The sequence below is a fragment of the Palaemon carinicauda genome, chromosome 8 (assembly GCF_036898095.1).
Source record: "Palaemon carinicauda isolate YSFRI2023 chromosome 8, ASM3689809v2, whole genome shotgun sequence".
Taxonomy (NCBI): domain Eukaryota; kingdom Metazoa; phylum Arthropoda; class Malacostraca; order Decapoda; family Palaemonidae; genus Palaemon; species Palaemon carinicauda.
Window position 1 is genome coordinate 102,622,324 of NC_090732.1, and position 23,009 is coordinate 102,645,332.

At 43.3% G+C, this 23,009-nt stretch overlaps 1 protein-coding gene and 1 non-coding gene across 7 annotated transcripts in view; both read left to right on the forward strand.

Annotated features, from left to right (window-relative positions):
• Positions 1-23,009, forward strand: part of babo (TGF-beta receptor type-1 babo) — a 419,621-nt gene that overhangs the window by 101,692 nt on the left and 294,920 nt on the right. For all 6 annotated transcript variants that reach the window (XM_068378789.1, XM_068378785.1, XM_068378786.1 and 3 more), the window contains exon 2: positions 4,807-4,948. In XM_068378789.1, the coding sequence (XP_068234890.1) occupies positions 4,807-4,948 (142 nt within the window). The remainder of the gene's footprint in view (positions 1-4,806; positions 4,949-23,009) is intronic.
• Positions 10,510-10,614, forward strand: LOC137646163 (U6 spliceosomal RNA). Its single transcript, XR_011045421.1, has one exon. It is a non-coding gene; the product is annotated as a U6 spliceosomal RNA (small nuclear RNA).

The following is a 23,009-nucleotide window of genomic DNA, read 5'->3' on the forward strand; positions in this document are numbered from 1 at the left end:
CGACTCAAAATACACAGCCCAACCAAAGGGGGAAGTGCGCAACACGAGTCCAAAAAGAAGGATGTCAGATGGCGCTGGTGTCGGGCGTCGGTGGGGTGGTTCAGGTTGGTATGGTTAGGACCGCTGTGTCGGCACACCCCACTTGTGTATATTGTCGAAGGATTACTCTAAATGGAAGACGACATGTGAATACACCTAGTGGTTTTCACACACCCTGTCTTTATACACGACGCCCTTAGGGGTGCTCGCGTGAGGGTAGTAACCTCTGCATTCCATGCTTTAACTTTCTCTGGTATATTTGGAAGTTAATTATATCAGAAAAGTGGTAAGAGGGACCTTTTCACCGGGCGACACAGGTCTCTCTCCAGAAGTAGATTTTTCCTTCGTCAAAATCCCCCCCCCCCCCTTTTTTTTTTTTTTTTTTTTTTTTTTTTTTTTTTTTTTTTTTTCACTCGATTCAGTCTTCCTTTTCTTTGCTTCACTTTCTTTCTTTTCATCATGATCACTAGACCGTTTTAGAGATTTTTTTAAAGAAACTATTTATTGAGTGAAAGTTGCTTGGTACGGCTTTTGAGGATTTTTCTGAAATGAGTTAAGCAAACAACATCGAACTGCGCAACAACACGGCAAACCTGAAGTTTCTGTGGGTGATGCTTGTCGATGAAATCAACCACGTGTTGATGATATGCCAACATTGTTTTATTTCCGCCGTACCTAAGATTTGGCTACCTCCTCGGTCTCCTCAGACTCGCTCAACTGCGCTTGGAACTCATCATGCTGCATGGCTTGCAGCTCCTTGAGTTCCTCGGTGGTGAGCTCTTCATGATGCTCATCAACGAGTTCGGTGATGTCATCTTCATCCACCTCCAGACCCATGGACTTGCCAAGGGATACAATCTCTTCGACGTCTTCCTCTGCGGCAAGCACAGGTTCATTTTCGGGGCCAAAACCTTCGAAATCTCTGGGAGCAACAGCATCAGGCCAAAGCTTCTTCCAAGCTGAATTCAGGGTCCGACGAGTTACTCCCTCCCAAGCCTGATCTATGATCTTTAAGCAGTGCACTATATTAAAGTGGCTCCTCCAAAATTCACGCAAAGTTAAGTTGGTGCTTTGCGTGACATTAAAGCACTGCTTAAATAAGTGCTTGGTATACAGCTTCTTAAAATTAGAGATGACTTGCTGGTCCATGGGCTGGAGGATAGGGGTGGTATTCGGTGGAAGATACAACACTTTGATGAATTTGTATTCGTCGATGATAACATCTTCGAGTCGGGGGGCAGATTCCTCTCTTGAAGGTACTTCTTGACAGCAGGGCCGAAAACTACGTTCACCCATTCCACAAAGATATGCCTAGTAACCCAAGCCTTAGAATTAGAACGCCATACAATATGTAGCAGGTCTTTATTAATTCTATGTGCTTTAAATGCCCTAGGGTTTTCGGAATGGTAAACTAATAAAGGCTTAATTTTGCAGTCCCCGCTGGCGTTGGCACAAAACGCAATAGTCAACTGATCCTTCATTGGCTTATGTCCAAGCATTTTCTTCTCTTCGGTGGTAATGTACGTTCGACTAGGCATCTTTTTCCAAAACAGACCGTTTTCATCACAGTTGAACACCTGCTGCTTTACGTAGCCTTCCTCCGCCACGATGATTTAAACTTTTTAACAAAGTCTTTAGCAGCCTTCCAAACTCGAAGCTTCTACATGCCGAACAACTGAATGAATCTCGATCCGTTTCCTAAATTTCTCGAACCAACCTCGAGACGCCTTGAATTCCCCCGTCGTAGGATCGGCTGAACTCTCCCCCGCGTCACCCCCAGAGCCCGCCGCCTTCAAGTTCCTGTAGATAGCGCTGGCCTTCTCACAAATGATCGTTTCAGTGGTCATATCGCCAACAATCTCCTTGTCCTTGATCCATATTAACAAAAGGCGTTCCATCTCTTCAAGGGTGGGGCTACGACGTTTGGAAATAATTGTGATCCCCTTCGAAGGTTTCACTGCTTTAATGGCTGCCTTCTGTTTTATGATCGTCGAGATCGTAGACATATTCTGGCCATATTGTTTAGCCAGATCGCTAACACGTACACCTCGCTCATGCTCTTCTATTATTTCTTGCTTTAGATCTAAGGAAAGCATTGACTTCTTCCTTTTCTCACCACTACTTCCTGAACCGAAACTAAGCTTTTTAGGACCCATGATTACAAAACACAGAAAACAACACGTGAAAAAGGAAGATAAAAAACACTGTTAATAACTGAGCGAATAAAGAACAGCCACACGATGCGCACGAGATGAGAGGACTGATCAAGATGACACTCGATTAGCGTCCCTCCGATGTGCTGCCGTCTAGCGGCGTTAACAACAAACCACGGTTGACGCTTTCAAGAAAATTCCACGTGTATGCGTATTGTTTACTTCGTATGTTGGAGCAACACTTTGGGTGTCGAGACAGAAATTTGGTCGAATTTTACTTCGGATGTTGGAAAATTCGTATGTTAGGACATTCGTATGTAGAGGTTCCACTAGTTTATTTATGTTTATATATTGCTTTTACAAGTTTTATCATGAATAATTGAAGCTTCTATGGAAGCAAAAAAAGTGCTACAAATGAAAGTTCAAGCGATGAAGACGAAAACCCTTTGATGCAGACTGAAAATAGTTCTGATTTGGACTATGATATTGGAACAGCAGAAAGCAATTTTAGTGAAAGTTCTTTCAGGAATGAAAGTGAAAGCAATGATGAAGAAGAAAGCCAAGAAGAGGAAGAAAATGAAGATATAATTACACAAGAAGCTGAGTGGAAGCAAGTGATAAAGAGTGCTAGACAGCATGGATTTACTGGGAATGAAGAACTTTGCATAAGAGCATAGCAATCATCTGATAATAAAGTTTGGCCAATTAATGTTTACAAACAAATAATAACTGATGATATTTTGAATCTAATTGTTCAAGAAACTAATAGATATGCAGAGCAGAAAATATCTAAGGCTACTGTGACTAGATCAAAACTGAGAACGTGGGTACTTACTTGCAAGGAAGAGATCAAAAAGTTTATTGGGCTTGTTATTTACATGGGATTGATTCCATATCCTGACATCCAGTTATATTAGTCGAAAAGCAAGATTTACAAGAAGGAATTTGTTTCCTCAGTAATAAGTCGAGACCGATTGGTCTTGCTTTTATAAATTTTAAATTTTTGCAACCGTGAAGAACCTCATTTTGAAAGAGACTTTAAAATAAGAAAATTGTTGGTTATGATTTTGTACCCGTATCAATCAATATACAAGGCAGGCTCTAATATAATTGACGAGAGTATGGTGCCTTTCAGAGGTCGTGTCATTTTCAGGTAGAGCCATAAGTATGGATGCAAACTGTTTAAACTTTACACTCCCAAAGGATACACTCTTAAACTCGGAGTTGTATTCAGGTACAGGAGTAGCTACTCCTCTAATAAAGATCGAATCTCTTGCGGTAAGACTACTTATAAATCACATGGATATGTGAGTAACTTTGTTTGCAGACAATTACAATACATCCACTATATTAGCAGAGCATCTTCTTCAGCGAAAGAGCTACTTCTGTGGCACAGTAAGAATCGACAGAAAATCTTCCAAAGTCAGTTAAAAAAGTGAAATTACAGCGTTAGAAAATAAGAAGGTAGTGAAAGTGTTCAATTTGAAAGATAAACGAAATGTTGTGACTCTTATCAACAATTCCTTAACATGATGCCACTTTGATTGACACGGGTAAAGTAACGAGGGCTCGATTACTTATTATGAAACCTTAAAGTGTGGTGGACTATAATGATTGCAAGAAAGGCATGGATTTGTCTGACCAAATATCATATTATTGTACAGAAAAGTGCTATTGATCTTATTACTGGCGTTTCTGTAGTGAATGCTTTGGTACTTTACAATAAATATTGTACTATGCAGTGAAGAGTGTGTCAATGCGTGAATTCAAGGAATCCATTGTCCTATTTTATACAAGTGGCATTGTGAAGGAAACACAAACCAGGAAAACGTCATTTGAACATTTCTGGAAGACCTGAACATTGTCTCCAAGAAACTGAGGGAAAGAAAAGAAAAACAAAAAGATGATGTAGAGGCTGCTATGAAATGCTAACAAAAACCCAAAGCTTTAAAAGTGGCAAAAATCATGTCTAAAAAGGTTGTTACATATTGTGAGTTATATCCCGGTACTCCGTACCTTTATCTGTCTTGTTTTAACTTGAAGAATAACAATTAATATGTTTTTTCCCTTATATATGAAGCAGAATGTAATTTTTTTCATTGTCTCCAATATGTGACATATTTTGCTTATGTGTTTAAAATAAACCACCATCTTTATATTTTTTTTTATTAATTTAATCCTTTGATAGCAATACTAAAATACTAAAATAGTACTTAAAAGAATATAATAAGAGTTTTTTATAAGTTTGAAGAAAATATTTTATTCCTCTACAACGACCCACCGGTGAGTCACATTGCAGCATAAAGGCAGACAGTGGGACTCACTGGTGGGTCACATCACAGGAAACGTGTCAATGTGAACAAAATCAAGTCTTTGAATACTGCACATGGTTCTCAAGCTGGTAATAAAGTGGAGGGGGATACTTGAAATCCTCTCTTTATTGCAGATGCTGTAGTAGGGGGTATTTCAACTCAAAGAAGAAAAAACTGTAGATCATTAGGATCTTAGCCTTATTTTTTATTATTGAACTTGTTTATAGATAATCCTAATTTTAGAAATAACATTGTTTATTTCAAGCAATTTATGTGCTATTTTACTCTATATTCTTTTACAGGGGTTAATCCACTCAACCCAGAAACAAAAGAAGGGCTCTTGAGGTGTGTGTGTTCAGACTGCCCTTCTAATGAATGCGTTACAGATGGATATTGTTATGTAATCTTCACTTTAGAAAAATCCGGCGAAACTACACCTTATAAGTAAGTAACATTGAATAATGGTGAATGGTGAGGCTAATTGCTTAATTATTGTTACCGGTATATTTTTATTTTTGTAGCCTATGACTAGGCCCAGTTTCAAATGAGAACCTGCTTGTTATCTCAGTTCCTTGGTTTTTTTACATACAGCAAGTTTAAGACCTTTTAAAGTAAACATTTTGTCTGGTGTGTGTTGATTACAACATTGACTGACTGGGTGTGGTGCGTTAATTGTTTTTTAATACACCGTAGTAATTCTTCAACCCTGATACTTGATGGTCAACTTGAGAGATAGCTTTGTTGACTGGTAAACAGTTCCATGGCTATTACTAAATGTCCAGTATGGGAAATGTTATGCACTGTATACAGTTCATAATTCAGGTTGTTACATACATGTAGCAATTTCTTATATAGATTTTAACTACCGGTAATATAATTAGTTATTTTATGTCTTGTGGTATCTTGTATGGCTTCACAGTTTAAAGGATGCTTATACAGGTATTCTAACTATTGTTGATGTGCAGTGATAAGAATGGAAGACTTAGTAAATAGATGAAAGTTGTTCCAGCATTGTAAGTTGTTCCAGCATTGTAAGTTGTTCCAGCATTGTAAGTTTCACAACAAACCAGGTCATATACTTGGTTTTGGTCTGTAGATTTGAAGGAATTCCCTTTCCTGTCTAAATTATTGCTCATGACAACTATTTGGACTCTATAGTTATAGTTTATTGGCATGATAAGAAGGATGTTTATATATCCAACAATCTAACGTAATTATTAACTTGCATACAATATTTATTAAAATTCCCATTCCATAGCTCTTACAAGTTGTCTCCCTTTTTATATTTTTAAGACTGCAAAATGGTAATTGGTAATGGAATAGAAATTAATTGTCATTATGCAAATATCTAAATTCAGTCTTTAAGTACATTATTTAAAAAACTTATGAATTAACCTTTTGAGTATTTAGTTTAATATTATGTTGAATTTAATGGTTCAAGCAAAAGATAACGCATCGGTGAGTGGATCTCATATTGAATGTAAATGCCAAAACACTTACTTGTGAATCACTCTTCTGCTTTAAAAGTGCCTTAAAATTGATCTTTGAAGTATTAAGAATTTTTAGGCTTATTAAGATTTATCTTCATAACATTAAGCATTTTTCAGTCTTATTTCATCTTATGTACATGTAATTCAACAATGCTCTAATTGATCATCAGAAAATTAAAGACTTTTAAATCTTATTTGATCTGGTACAAATACAGTCCTTCGTCCTTACATAGGAGAGATAGTAGTAAAGCTGGAGAACATGGCAATTAAATCTCTTGTAATGAGGTGTTAACAGGTGGCCGGTGATTACCGTCCGGGGAGCAGAGAATCCTCGCCTCTTTGCTTGCTCACTGAGCAGTCACTGATAACATCCATCAGGAAGAACAGATGTTCTTCCATTGGTTGGAGATTTTGGCATTTAATTGCTTTCCTGCATATTTTCTTATGCTAACAGTATATGCTAGGGACATTGTGTTTGGGTCTGAGACATGCTTAATGATAGTATGTCTCCCATGACTTCAATGGCTGGCCAATATGCTGCTCTTAAGTCTGACTTCTCCAAAGTCGATAGGAAACAGTATCGGGAGGAACAAGCTTCCTCCTGAAGAAATAGCATATCTTTCTTTGGGTACATGCTCTTACAAGCGTATGCTCTTGGGCCCGCACGCATAATTATGACTGGGAGGTATCCAGTAGACCTCCCTGGCTACCAAAGTTGGGACTGTTGACATCCAGTTACCTTTTTGGGGTGATCCTTGCCATCGATCCAATTGTCAATCGAGATCACCCAGAGTAGTTTCTTCCACCGACAATTAAGTTTTACCCGATAAAATTTGGGTCAACATCGTGCTATCTCTCAGTAGGGAACATCTTCAATCATCCTAGGAACAAACAAATTGCATTCAGATCCTGTTCCCTTTTACACCTCAGAGGATAGCGGGTTTTCATCTAACCCCTTTCCTTCTTCCTTAGAAGACTTACGATTAAAAGAAACTCATGACCTTTGACATACCAAAGAACAGATCTTTTATATCCAGAAAGGATTCTCTAGCTTTTAGGAAGTCATAACCTGGGATCCAGACCTGATTGTTCTCCCCAAAAGGTGATACTCAGATTGTATACCGTAGTTAGGGAATATAAAAAATAACTTAGAAATTCTTTAGTATTCTTTACGCCCTAAAAGAGTTTGCATGATTACACTCTTGTATTCTCCTTAAGGGAATATATATACCTTACATCCTTAATCTGTTCCCACAATAACATTCATGTATTCAATTATTGCAAGGATATCAGGCGTGCTCATTTGAAGCACTTGTCAGGGCTCAACTTCACACATTTAGCTTTTATTTAACACATTGTGCATTATACGAACACTTTTTTGTATTTTTACTTTCCTCTGTCTCTAGAAAGTAGTCAGTCAGCTGACTTTGTGCACTGAAGGAAATGGGGCCACTTTCCTTCCCTTTTTCTTTGCACGATTAGTCTTTTAAGACCAATTGATATGAGTTTCATGCATGGAGAGAAAGGATTGACCAGTTCCTTTACACTGTATTGCTTTCTCCTCCGCTGTTTGCTACTGCAATCATCTTGGGAAACGAAACAACTCATGCTTGCCAAAGCGAGCACCCTTTGGAACGACACTGCTATGTGAGCATCTATTGAAATTTTACCGCACATGCTTGCAGTGAATGCATTGTTTGGAACATTATCACACATGGTTGCAGGCAAGCGTTGTTTGGAATGTTACCGCACATGCTTGCAGTGCATGCATCGTTTTGAGCATTGCCTCTTTTGTTCTTTATCGCTAACCTGTTGGTGATCACTTGCTCTTACGATAGTGCCATCTCTCTTATTTGGTCTCCCATTAGAGCAATACAGTACTAGGTATTCTACTAGGTGTTTGCTGCAACCTCAACTGCTCTGATCCCTGCTTGCGATTGATCGCACACCTTTTCACCTGCTCACGGTAGATCGCACACCCTCTCACCTCCTCGCGATTGATTGCACACCCTCTCACCTGCTCGTGATTGATCGCACATCCTCTCACCTGCTCGCGATTGATCGCACGCCCTTTCACCTGCTTGCGATTGATCGCACGCCCTCTCACCTGCTCGCAATTGATCGCACGCCCTCTCACCTGCTCGCGATTGATCGCACGCCCTCTCACCTGCTCGCGATTGACCGTACACCCTCTCACATGCTCGTGATTGATTGCTCACCCTCTCACATGCTCGTGATTGATTGCTCACCCTCTCGCCTGCTCGCGATTGATCGCACACCCTCTCACCTCGTGATTGATTGCACGCCCTCTCACCTCGTGATTGATCGCACGCCCTCTCACCCGCTCGCGATTGATCGCACACCCTCTCACATGCTCGTGATTGATCGCTCACCCTCTCGCCTGCTCGCGATTAATCACGCACCCCCTCACTTGCTTGTGATTGTTCGCGCACCCCCTCACCTGCTCGTGATTGATCGCGTGCCCCCTCACCTGCTCGCGATTGATCGCACGCCCTCTCACCTGCTCGCAATTGATCGCACGCCCTCTCACCTGCTCGCAATTGATCGCACGCCCTCTCACCTGCTCGCGATTGATCGCACGCCCTCTCACCTGCTCGCTATTGATCGCATGCCCTCTCACCTGCTCGCTATTGATCGCACGCCCTCTCACCTGCTCGCAATCGATCACACTCTCTCTCTCCTGCTCGCGATTGATCGCTCACCATCTCGCCTGCTCGCGATCGATCGCACACCCTCTCACTATGTGATCGATCGCACGCCCTCTCATTTGCTCACAATTGAACTTATGCCATCTCACCTGCTCACGATTGATCGCACACCCTCTCACCTGCTTGCGATTGATCGCACACCCTCTCACCTGCTTGCGATTGATCGCACACCCTCTCACCTTCTCGCGATTAATCACGCACCCGCTCACCAACTCGCGATTGATCGCGCACCCCCTCACGAGCAGGTGAGGGGGTGCGCGATCAATCGCGTATTCTACTAGGCGTTTGCTGCAACCTCAACTGCTCTGGTCCCTGCTTGCAGTTGATCGCACACCCTTTCACCTGCTCACGGTAGATCGCACGCCCTCTCACCTGCTCATGATTGATTGCACACCCTCTCATTTGCTCACAATTGATCGCATGCCATCTCACCTGCTCGCGATTGATCGCACATCCTCTCACCTTCTTGCGAATGATCGCACACCCTCTCACTTTCTCGCGATTAATCACGCACCCTCTCACCAGCTCGCAATTGATTGCGCACCCCCTCACCTGCTCGTGATTGATCTCAAACCCTCTCACCTGCTCGCAATTGCTCGCACGCCCTCTCACTTGCTCGCAATTGATCGCACGCCCTCTCACCTGCTCGCAATTGCTCGCACGCCCTCTCACCTGCTCGTAATCGATTGCACGCCCTTTCACCTACTCGCAATCGATCGCACGCCCTCTCGCCTGCTCGCGATCGATCGCACGCCCTCCTATCTGCTCGCGAACGATCGCACGCCCTCTCACCTGCTCGCGATTGATCACACGCCCTCTCACCTGCTCGCGATCGATCGCACACCCTCTCACCTGCTCCCGATTGATCGCACACCCTCTCACATGCTCGCGATTGATCGCTCACCCTCTCGCCTGCTCGTGACTGATCGCACACCCTCTCACCTCGTGATTGATCGCACACCCTCTCATTTGCTCACAATTGATCTCATGCCATCTCACCTGCTCACGATTGATCGCACACCCTCTCACCTGCTTGTGATTGATCGCACACCCTCTCACCTGCTTGTGATTGATCGCACACCCTCTCACCTGCTTGTGATTGATCGCACACCCTCTCACCTTCTTGCTATTGATTGCCCACCCTCTCACCTGCTCACAATTGATCGCACACCCTCCCACCTGCTCGCGATCGATCGCACGCCCTCTCACCTGCTCGCGATTGATCGCACGCCCTCTCACCTGCTCGCGATTGATGGCACTCCCTCTCACCTGCTCGCGATTGATCGCACGCCCTCTTACCTGCTCATGATTGATCGCACGCCCTTTCAAATGCTCATGATTGATCACGCATCCTCTCATATGGTCTCGATCAGTTGCACAACCTCTCATCTGCTCGTGATCGGTTGCACATACTCTCATCTGCTCTTGATCGGTTGCACATACTCTCATCTGCTCGCGATCAATTACACATCCTCTCATCTGCCTGGTAGATTGCTCTCTCATGGGAATATCACTACTAGCTTACAGCTGGTGCCCTCCTAGCTATTTGCACATCGCCTCCCTCACCTGTTGGCTTGCGAGCCCTGACCCTGGTTGTATTCTCCTCTTTACTACCAAATATACTTAAGACAGGTGTTAAAGATACATGCAAACACCAATTATGCATTCCTTAAACACAAGCCAAAGACTGTTGCTGAGCCCAGACCAAAGGACATTTGACTAACAACCATTTCAGAGCAGAGAGGGTCAAAGGTGCAACCGACATTGGCCAGGAAAGAGGGTCCAGGTACTTGTTTTGACAGTACATAAGAAAATTGTAAAAGTACAGACAAGCTTAGCATGGCCCCCAAACAAGGATGGCATGCAAAATAACAAAGCATTCCACATTTTCTCCTCCTCTGCTAGGTGTGGTAGTCCTATGATGCTACCTGTGTGAGGATGCCTGCAACCCTGATAGAGGGGGGGATTTTATTGCGCAATGAATAGGTAGACTGGGGTTGTTCTCCAGTCTGGGTTCAGCTTTCTGTTCACCAACTCTTCTCCTCTTCTAGTTTACCACCAGCTCCGTCATCATCTTAATGTCAGGGATTGGCAAAGTACTTTCCAGGCAGAGGTTCTGATCATGCTGCAGAAGGGCGCTTTATGTACCTCAGTGTGCTCTCAAGCATGCTCGCATGATTTCACTTTCAGGAAGATAACAATGGTTCCTTAAGTTTCTTCAGTCGACTCTTTCTTGTAGAGTAGATATCTGGGAACATGAGACCAGTCGTAGACCTTTTAGACTTGAATGAGTTTCTTTGACAAACTTCGTCGAAGATGGAGACTCCAGACATAGTCAGGCTGTTTGGACCTCATGATGTCGATCGATCAGTCTGAAGGATGCATACTTTCAGATCCCAGCTTCAGGAAGTATCTCAGTTTTGTTATCTCCACACCCCTGGAAGTCTTCAGCAGAGTTTACTCTGATACCAGCATGGGCACATGCCAACGATATTCTTCTTTTGTGCTACTTGGACAATTGGTTGATCTTGACTGACTTGGTAGCCGACCCTTTTTTCCACTGGGTCTAACTCTTCTCGTTCTATCATGGTCTGAGGATTGATCGGGGTACCCAAACAAAGACTGATTTATTTGTGGGTTGACATCAACACTGTTGTGAAAAGTGTTTTCCCACCTTGAGATGAACTAGCACACCATCGAGAGGTGGCATTCCCTCTCCTTCAACAGCCCCATCTGTCACCACAGCTTGGCAGAAGATCACTTGATGTTGTGTATAACTGATAGCACCACCATAGAGACATGGATAACAAAGGAGACAGTACTGTTTCTCTGTAGCTTTGCCATCTGACATTGTTCGACCCAATTACTCTTAACAGCCCAGTTGATTCCAGGCGAAAGAACACTGTGGCAGACAAACTGAGCAGGAGGATGCAGATCATTGGCCTAGAATGGTCTTTGCGTCAAAAGATAGCGAGCAAGACCCTGACTTAGAGGGGTTCTGATAGTTGACCAGTTTGCATCCTCACTAATTGAAATCTAATATTCAGCTCACCAACGCTAGACCAGGAGGCAGCGTATGAGGACGCCTTTCAGCATCAACATAAGGCTTTTCTGCTGTTCTGCTTGATTAGTAGTGTTGAATTGAGCCATGTCCACTCCTAACTCGGTATGATTCTAATAGTGCCTAGAGGGCCCCAAGTAGAATGGTACCCTGACCTTCTACCCCTTCTGATAGATCCTCTGAGGGTATTACCTCCTCTGTTTGACTTAATCTGCCAAGCTCACTCCCAGAAATCACACGAATGGGTGGAATCACTTTGGCTTTGGGTGGAAGTTATCCAGCATCTCTCAGAGACAGACTTTTGTGTGAAGTTACCCAAGAAATGTCAGGATACTTCCTGGAATTGTCAATTTCCATGTGCCAAACCAGATGGGCTATATTCTTTGGTTGAGGAAGGGGGTCCTTTCTCCTGTCGTAGCCTCTATGCCATGGTTAGGCAAATTTTTACTTTACCTCTGAAGAGAAAAGCTTTGCTCGGTATTGGCGGTGAGATGTCGTCACTCAGCCCTAATGTCAGGTTTTTAGATTGAAAGGAGCTGATATTACTGTGTCGGAAGGGCTCTCCATGCTCATACAAAATTTTGAACAGTCCTGTCCTCTAAGAGAAGTGAAACCACGTCCCTCGGACATCAATAAGATCTTGCAGCCCTTTAAGAGGACATCTTTGAACCCTTGAGGCTATCTCGCACAGAAACTTCCCTCAAATGGATTTCTTGCTTGTTTTATCCTGTAACAAGTGAATTATCAAGCTTCATGAGCTCTTGTTTAATGTAGTTTATACTAAATGCTGGGGACAGGTCTTGTCTCCCTTCATCCCTAAGCTAATCCATCAGTTCTCAATTCTAGGATTCCTTTGTGTCAGATTCTAAGCCTTAGATCTTGATCAGCTACTTTTGGGTTCTGCAAGGGCACTAGACTGCTGCATTAAATGTATACAAACAACTCGGTCTTACTTAGAGCTCCTCTTCCTAAATATGATCATCTCTTGGCTGAGGGAAGTCATTGCTACCTTCACCTCCTGCTCCAGGTGAAGGTCAAAGTAAAATCATGATGTCAGGAGAGTAGCTACGACCCTTTTTTTCCATAAAAATCCGTCGCAGGTGCTCCAAGCAGGCGTTCCTTTCACAGGACTTTTTAAGCATTGTGTTGAGGATGAGGGTTATATATTAGAGTGGGATGAAAGTGAAGATTGACTGGCCCTTTCCTTTCATTTTCATCTTCCCCTTTATTGAGGCATAACATTGGAAACCTTGTCAGCTGAATTTGATTTACTAGTAGCTTTTCAATTACGTGGCATAGAAGTGTCACTCTACATACTCCCTACAAGGGGGTTAGTGTTGGACCAAATGACAAATTGGGAGATAGTTTCTATTTTTCTTAACTATAGAAACCTAATTCCTTTACTCCTAATTTCTTGCATCACCTACCCCGTAAAAAGTCCCAGCTGCAATCAAAGTGACTGTTCATTGAGCAAGCAGAGGAGTTGGGCTACCCCACTTCAATCTGATAATTACTGGCCACACATTTATTCCTTGTTACAAAAGATTCAACTGCCGTGTTTTCCAGCTTCGCAGTTATCTCTCTTATGTAAAGGATTTAGTTTTGTATAATTAAGAATACAAATTAACTCCAAATATGTCATATCATTTGATGACTTGAGTAACAAGCAATGTATGACCTAATTAAGCTTGGTCAAGAAGGAAAAACATTAAAGGAAGGAGGGAAGTAGAGCAGTAGTTAAAAAGAGCCAGTTAGAGACTTCCTGGGTTTAGAGTAGGTTTAGCTTTATAGTGGGTCAAGTATTAGTCGATGAAAAACTGTAAGCTTATTTGTTATACTGTATAAAGTGGGTTATTTTTTAAGTTGTTTACTGTAATTATTTTTTTATTGGTCACCTAAGATGATTTTTTTCAGTGCATGATGAAGCCATTCATTTTGAAGTTTCATATCACAGTTATTTTGTTCTATGCTCTTGATATTTATTTGTTTTAAAAGTTTTGAATTTACAATCATGAACATTCAACATATTGTACTTAGTGTTTATATTGCTTTGATCAATTTTACTTTATTTTACTATTTTTTTATGGTATTTATCAAATTGACATTTGGTTTAATTTAGCTGCCAAATTTTATATATTTCTTGCCAAAATTAAAGCTTCTCTGACCAACTAAGATAACCCACTATCTTTATGATGTGCATTACCTTTGATTCAGTCCTATCAAGAGGAGAAACTTTTATGCATTTATGATAAAAACAGTGCTTCTAGTAGAAGTAAAATGTGTAAACATGGAATTTAATCATAAAAGCTGCAGAAGTTAATGATATACTTTTTTTAAAAAGAAAAGTTCCCTCCTGGTCATAACTCCGAGTAAGCAATTCTGCTGTTTGCAGGGATTTTAGTTAAATGTAAGATGATCTTTCAAAAAGTTTTGATGATAAAAGATGACCAGATGTTAGTTACAAAAGTAGGAGAATAGAAACAGCAAAGTATCTCTTCTAGCAGCTTTTCAAGGGTTCATATAGAAGATATTGTAGGCTGCAGTAGTTCTTATTATCAAACAAATGTGCTCTGAACAAAACCAAGTAAAATGAATGGGAAATTATTGCATTGTAAATGGTTATAACTGGAGGTCCAGCTAAGCAATAATCCAAAGGGAATTAAGGCAACTTGTAGAGTATAAATGAAAGATGGTAAATAAATAAAAATTACTTCAATGTTAATTGTAGTACTGTATAAGTATTTGAATATATATAATGAAACTCAGAGATGTGATGTGGTTTTTATTGATGTAGAGGATGTCACTCTGAGCAATTTATAGCAATTCATGTGCAAAATTTTACCAACTGTTCATCTGTAAAACATTCCAGATTGCATTTTTGGTAAGATAGATTTATCAGTGTACAATCCAATGAAAGAACAGCATTCAGTTAATGCATATTGATACTGAAAATTAATAAGATTGGTCAAAGTGAAAGCTAGTATGAATGTATATTTTTTGTTTGTTCAAGAGTTGTTTACTTTAGAGAGTGTTGAGAAAAAGAGTCATTGTCATCAAATAACCAACTTTTAGGAGATTTTATATTTATGAAGGGGATGAGAATTTCCTGCTATGCAAAGACAGATTATGTGCTTATTCCCAAAAGAAAAAAGTATGAAATTCATAAAAACATGATTTCCATATAGCTAGTTAATCAACAATTGATATTTTAAAAGCCTACCAATTTCATGCTATGGTTTTTGAAGTTTCAGGCTTTTTTTAAAGTGTAACAGGGAAACAGTGAATCTCATATTAACATAAAGTATCAAAAACCATAGATATAACTTGCCAATACAGTACAATATATTAATGTAGTAGTTTGAGATATGCTTAAGGATAACCTGTCTCAGTTGGCCAAAGGTGATAGCAGGATTCTCACCTTTGCTGCCTTTGAGTTAGACTTCCCCTAAGTCAAAGGATAAGGCTTCATCCCAAAGGAATTTTGGTTTCCTCCTTTGTTTATAAGCAAGCAAAGGAGCTGCAAGCAATTGCAATTGAATCAGTTTTCTCAACCTCGGTAATTGGAAATCGATTGCTTTGCTCTGCATCGTCAGGCTTAGTCTACGATCAACTCGCTTTTAGCAAGCTTCTACCAAATTCCCACATGTGCCCCCATCCAAACGAGCCTCGTCCGATGCGCATTGTCTAGATGCTTTGCTAGATGCAAATCACTTAGATGCATGTGCTCAAGGTAAACGCAAAACTCTCACCTGAGCACTAGCTTGCTCTTACTAGACCCTGCTTGAGAGCATTTGTATTTTTTGGTCGCATGGCCACGCACACGTAGAAGGACTAACCTTACTAATCCCCTGGCATGTGCCTGTTTTGGGTTTAGAGTAAGTGGTGTACTCAACCTCAACATTACTTACATCACTCTTTAAATGGCTCGTGAGAGCACAAGTGGGAGTTCTCTTTTACAAGAGAGACTAGCGCCTGTGAGAGCTAAATACATCAACTAACGCATGCGTCCTCCAGCGCTCACACAAAATTATGAATGGTGGGTCTAATCAGTAGACCTCCAGAGTAGTGACCATCGATGTAGTTATTCGGGTGATCCTCACATTTGATCCCATTATGGATCAAGATAACCCAGAGTAGTTTTCTTTCGTTGACAATTGTTCCCAATAAAATTTTGGTTGACGTCACACTCCTCTCCAGAATCGAAAAGCTTCCAGCAGGGAGTGTCTTCAATCATCATAGGAATAAACAAATCCTGATCCCAATTCTCTCTACATCAGAAGAGAGAGTTTTTCTACTAACCCCTCTCTCTCTCCCTTTGAAGATTTACGACCAGGAAAATTTAGTGTTTACCTGTAATGGATTCTCTAGTTTTTTTGAAGAACATCACTGGATCCAGACTCTGTTTATAAAATACAATTGTTCCGTAACTGGAATACAAACCACGCTTTAGGGGTTATACTTTCGCCAGAGCTGAAATGACGAGCCATTCAAATTTAGTGAGGGTTAACTACCCACACCGCTAGTTAGCCGGGGGAGAGGGGGTTAGCTTGCTACCACTCCCGTTCACACACCTGTGGTTTAGTCACTTTACTTTTGGCTCAGATCGAGAGCGGTTGTTTCCTCTCTCCCTCCTCGCCTATTCTGGACTGCCATTAATTTTTGTCTTTTAACTTACTTTTTCTTATGCTTGTATATACAGTATATGAAAACATTCTTAATGTTTATGTGTATAGAAATGTGATAAGTTTCCTTTTCAGTGTTTGTGCTGTTTGTGTGTGATACATATACGACAACGACACTTGCGTACATTAGCAAGGCCAGCACAGTTCCACTTCGTGGGGAACGACCTCTCCCTCTTTGGTCCATCGGTCTTCCCGTCGGTATATAACAGTTAACTCGGCTGCCGCAGGGGAATCATCATTGCCTGGACCCTCTTCATTCTACTATTGTCTTCTCCTTTTTCTTTTTCCTACGGGAAACATGGATTTCTGAGCGAAGGGAATGTGGCCTCTCAAAGATTGACTACGGTCTTTCTCTTCTCGAGGTCATTCACCTTTACAACAACAGTACTACTGTATTGGGGGAAGATCCTTTCCCGTGTGCGGGTTAGGTTGCTCTTCCGATTGTTTGTCTCAATTATTTTTAGTGAAAATATATTTGTATTTTAATTTTTCAGCGTTTCTCCGTGGGGAACATATCCCTCCGGAGGGTCAGTGGTTCTCACTATTAGTGAATATTCTTACCTAATTTAAATAATTGTAATTCTGTTTTTATTACAATTACTCCGCTCCCCCCTTCCTGTGGATGTCGACTGTGAAAGGAAGGGCACAATACTTAATTTTATGTTGTTCCCTCGCGGTTCCTCTTTGGAGTTCCTGCTTAAGGAATTTCTGTTAAATAATTCATTTTATTTTTTCCCAGTTAACTATATAGTTTTTCTTCGTTTGACTAAGAATGCCGACAAAGCAGAGCTGTTCTGTTCATGGGTGGGGATTCTGCTGTCACTACCGTCCCTCAGAGGACGTCGTCATGGGCGTCATCCCTTCTCTTAGAAGTACTCCCATGACAACATGACCAGCACTTCAGATCATCTTAGAATGCTAAAGGAGGTTCGCCTCCAGGGATTGGACAACTTCCCTTCCGAGGGAGGTTTCCTCCCCAGTTGTGAGGTTGCTTCTCCCTTCAGAGGGAGAACTTCCCACATCTTAATAAATTCATCGTCTCCGACTGCTGTTGCTGCCTTCGCCCAGACTTCTCTCCCCCCTTGCTGAGTTTCTCTTCCTTCAGGGGCGGAGCACGGTCTTGGCACGTCTCTTCTACGAAGTACTTACCTCTCTCGTTCGCGGGAGAGGCCACTCATAGAGACACTTCTTCGGAGGATCACTACTGTTAAAGGTCAGCTTGTTGATCCACCAGCCCTCAATGGGCGTCTTCTAGTCTCTTCTACGAAGTGTTCACCTCTCTCGTTCGCGAGAGGCCACTCATAGAGACTCCTCTTTGGAGGATCGCTACTGTTAAAGATCAGCTTGCTGATCTACCGGCCCTCAATGGGCGGGCGTCTTCTAGTCTCTTCTACGAAGTGTTCACCTCTCTCGTTCGCGAGAGACGCCATTCATAGAGACTCCTCTTCGAAGGATCACTACTGTTAAAGGTCAGCTTGCTGATCCACCGGCCCTCATTCGCGTCATCACGGGTGTCTTCAAGTCTCTTCTACGAAGTATTCACCTCTCTCGTTCGCGAGAGAAGCCACTCATAGAGACACCTCTTCGGAGGATCAAGCAGACCTACCAGCGCAGCAGACCCACTGATCTACCAGCGCAACTTTGCACTGCAAGTAACTCCTTTGGTCTTCGGTCCTGGACTCAAATGCAGACCTTTTTACGGTCCCCATCGGTGAATGCTCGTCCTTCCAAATGGCACATCCCAGTTCCTGATAGTCCTGCCAGCGGATGGTCTCCCCCGCGCACACGTCAATAGTCTTCCGCGCGTCGATTGTCTTCCGCGCGCGTGCCTACTTTCTTCCACGCGCGAGCGCGATGGTCTCCCGCGAGCTCCGATGGTCTCCCGCGAGCGCTGATGGTCTCCCGCGAGCGCTGATGGTCTCCCGCAAGCGCCGACGCTCTCGCGCGCGCCGACAGTCCTCCGCGCATGCCCACCTCGACGGCCTTCCTCGCGTGCGCGCCACAAGGGCCTTCCGCGCGTGCACGCGCCAACGGTATTCCACGCACGGGCACCAAAGGTCTCCCACGCGAGCACCTGTTGGCCTTCCGCTCGCATGTGTGCCAATGCTTTTGCGCTTCAATGATCTTGCGCGCGGGCGCTGATGGTCTCCCGCGCCAATGGTCTTCCGCACACACGCGCCAGTAGTCTCCACGTAGTACTCGCGCCAATGCACCCGCTCTTGCGCAACCAGTCACACGCTTCGGCGCATTCTAGGGAGAATGCACAAAACTACATGGTGCCTTACTGCGCGCCAGCGCTCTTCTGCACTTTCCTGCGCCCTTACGGTCTCAGATCCAATGCGCCAGCTCTTGCCAAAGAGTCAGGGCTCGCAGATCCAATACACCAGCTCTTGTCTAAGAGCCAGCACTTGCCTGCTCTCCAGGCAGAAATTGAGCACCAGCATCATCCTGTGTGTCATCGCTCCAGTACTTTTCTACACACTCGCGCAATAGGCAGTAAAAAGGAATAAAGCTTTTTGGACAGGTCACCATTGCCCCATTCCTCCCCGCAGAGACATAAACATTGCCTCCCGGAAAGAGGAATAAGGCTTCATAGAAGGATTCAAGGTCCCAAAGATTCCATCCTACAAGGGGAATTGAAACGGGGAATCCTTGGTCCCTGTCTCTTCTGAAGTTTCTTTTTTCCTTGACAGACCACCATCAGCAAATGGGAAAGCATCAACAGTCTGATCTCTAGATCACTGTTTGCTGATGGCTAGTTCACAGTTTACGGATCGCTAGGTCGCTGACCACCAGATCGCCAATTGCTAGCTCAATGCTGATTTTTGACCTCTAATCCCTCCAATGACTAACGATCTCCAATTGCTAGCGTATCCAATCACCGATTGCTATCAGTCATCAGCTTGCTGATCACTAGATCACTGATGGACAGCTCATCTTTCTTCGATCATTGAACTCTGTTCGCTGATCTCTGACCAGCTCATCCTTCAGCTTGCTCATCTCTGACCAACCAGAGGGGACCATAATCAGCTTGCTGATTTCTAATTCACCATCGGCTCACAGACCACCAATTCATCGGTCGTCGGTAATTTGCCAGCAGTTCGTGACTCGAACTTACTAGTCAACTGCTTCCGGTAGTTTCCTAGATCAGCAGGTATACAACATACTTCTCGCTACTGGCCATTCGCCATCGCACTAAAGTGATCGGCAAACGTTCAACAACCCTCATCAACGGCTTGTCGACAGGGAACTACTTGCGAGCACTCTCCAACTGCACAGTAACCACGATACCCAGTGGTTAACCATTGATTAACATTCACCAGATTGATTCAGGGCGCATGGTAAGGCTAAGCGTTGCCTTCCTTCAGTTAGTTAAAGGAATTCTCTCTCAGAGAAGAATTCTTACACTGGGTATCACGCCTCATCCTTTACGACATGAGTCAAGATTCCAGCGTCGACAATCTTCCATGCAAAAGGATCCGCAAGGAGCTGTCCCTTTGGGTCGACGTCCACACCATGTTGGAGTTCGAACAAGGGCTAAGACCTCAGGTCTTCATTTGCTCACTGGACCTAAAGGACACTTACTCCCAGGTCCAAACCATCCATCTAGGAAGGTTGGAAGATTCAGTCTAGACAAACAAGAAACACCAGTTCAAGGCACTGTGCTTCGGTATTAACACTACACCCATCCTGGTCTCACAGGATCGTCTTCTGTCTCCTTTGTCTCGGGATGACTGACTGACCTTAGCAGACTCAGTGGCAACCTTGCATTAACACCGGAACTTCTGAAGTCTTTTTACCAAGATCCAGTGATCAGGGTAAACCTACGGAAGTCTTCCCTACTTCCTTCCCAGAAGACTGGTGTATCTGGGAATGATTCTAGACACCAATCTCCACAAAACATTATCGAAACGAGAATGACACCCATTCTAAGAGACTTGAGTCAGAAAAAGAAGAGAGGAGAGACCATAGTGCTGCACCACACAACCTCAGCCTTCTGGACAGAGCCTGAAAGTACCTTCACTTAAATCTCTTAAGAGATGAAGGCCAACTTTCCGTTCCTTCAGCAGCCTCATCGGTTCCTAACAGACTACTCAGTGATGTGATGGACGGCACACCACACACCACATAAGAGACTCACATCGACAAGCAAGAAGGAACTTGCTCGTAGCCTCTTCCCATCTAACAGTATAAACACTAAGATGGGCCAAAGTTCCTTCGGTACCAGTCCTCCAACTAGAGGTCTGTTTGCAACGCTCCTGAATCTCAGGCTGCCGTTGCTCACCAGCCCTAGACCCCAAGGCTCTCTGGCAACAACAGTGGGTACAACAATGGCGTTAACATCTCGTCCATGTTTGTTTTGTCTGGAGAAGGGCACTCAAGAAGACTAGAACATTGGTCAACCTCTCAAGGACTCATCTAGCTCCGCTATGGCATTATGCAGAACGGTTTCCAAACCTTTTGCAGCTCCTGATAGAGTCTCCAAGAGAACCCTCTCCACATCACAGACAACCCACTTCGACACCTACCACAAGCTATAGCTTTGCTATGATTGTACGCCTGGAGACTACCCAATACCTCTTTGCGAAAAGGTTGCCTAGATATCTGAGGAATTCCTCAGCATCAGTCTACCAGGCAGTATAACATCTTATGTGGTTGGTGTCATGTGAAAGTGTCTCTCTCCACTCGATTCCAGCAATAGCGGAATCCTCGAGTATATACAAGAGGAAAAGACCCCCTATTCAGTTCTGGCAGGTAAAGATGATCACTCAACCTTGATCCTTCACCTTCAAACTGAAAGAAAGGGACACCCTCTCATCGATAGATTTTTCCTAACTCATACGGACTTACAACTTGCCCTTCCCCAGTCGGAATTGAGACCTTCCTCTTGGAACATGGTTCAAATCACCAATCCCTAAAGGGACCTCCTTATGTTCCACAATACCAGGCAACAAATTTTCTCTTTATTTAAGAACACAATGTTCCTACACACTCGGACAGTAACCATACGAGTTAAGGAACTTCACGGTCTCTCTTTCGACATCGCCCATTATTAAGAAGGGCGAAAGACAGTGTTCAGTTTCGTCCCTGAGTATGTCGCCAGACAGTCTCCAGAGGTGATGGATCCTACACAAGTCTCAACTCGGTAACGGACGATCCAGATCATCCGTTACTGTACCCAGGGTAAGGTATGAGACTTTACCTAAAGAAAACGGCAACAGCCGGCCAGGGTCCCTTCTCTTGTCATCAGCACTGGGAGAGACTAGAGGAGGATCACCAAAACATCTCGACATGACGACTCACAGTGTCAGGGGCATAATTATGCCCCTGGTCCTTCTTAGCAGATTACTCTTGTGACGCAGGTTTTACAAGAAAGGATGTGAATGCTCTAGGTGACTTTCACAACCTTTCTCCTGCAAGACGTGAGCCACAGGAACTCGATACGATCTCTATCGGTACGGTGGTGGCTGCACAACAGCTGGTTGTATACCTCAAGCTCCTTATTGGACAAGTAGCAGAAGGTTGAGGGCACTGTTACCTGGTTTTAGTCTGCGTAAAGGAAAAGATTTGATTGGCTCTTATTCTTTTCTTCATCCTACCCTCTCGTGGGGAAAGCAGCATCCTGGGTTCTCTGCATAAGCTGACCTCAAACCACTGCAGGTAAACCATGCCCCCTTTTGTACCTAGTATTAAGCTAATACTGTTGCGTCCCCATACCCTGGCGAGGTGGTATTGGGAAGTCTTGGTTACACCAGACTCGGAATAACTTTACCTAGACAGTCACACTTCTGCACGTCTCAACACACAGGTTGCGTAGGCCGCGGACCTTGCGTAGCAAGGTTTAGCGAGCGCAGGAACTCCTTATTTTTGAGTACTAACATACTCAGATAAGGATCCCCCGGGCAAAGCCAAAGCCAAAATGGCAGGGACGTCCACCCTTCCTAATGGGTGAGTCACCCTTAATACATGGCGTGGTTTGTATTCCAGTTACGGAATAAATGACAAATTCGTAGATAATTTGTATTTTTCCTAACCATAGAAACCTTAGCTATTTATACAAACTTGCCCGCCATCCCTATCCCCCTTGAAGTCCTACCTCCAGGCAGTGACTAAATCACAGGTGTGTGTACGGGAGTGGTAGCAAGCTACTCCCCCCCTTACCCCCGCTAACTAGTGGTGTGGGTAGTTAACCCTCGCTAAATTTTAACGGCTCTTCATTTCAGCTCCGCCGAAAGTATAACCCCTTGTAAATAGCTAAGGTTTGTATAGTTAGGAAAAATACAAATTATCTACAAATTTGTCATATTAACTTCAATTTGGCAATATTCTTTACTCCCTAAATGTGTGTGCATGATTATGGTCATGCATTTGATTTCGACAGGAAGAAAGCAACAAACAAGAAGGATATCGGACATATTACTTTGAAACACTTTCTTTCCCAGAATAAAGAAACATATCAGGGCTCAACTTCACTCTCATTTAGTTTTATTTAAAGCTGTATGCATAGAGGCAAACTTTTGTATGAGCACTAGTCCTTACATG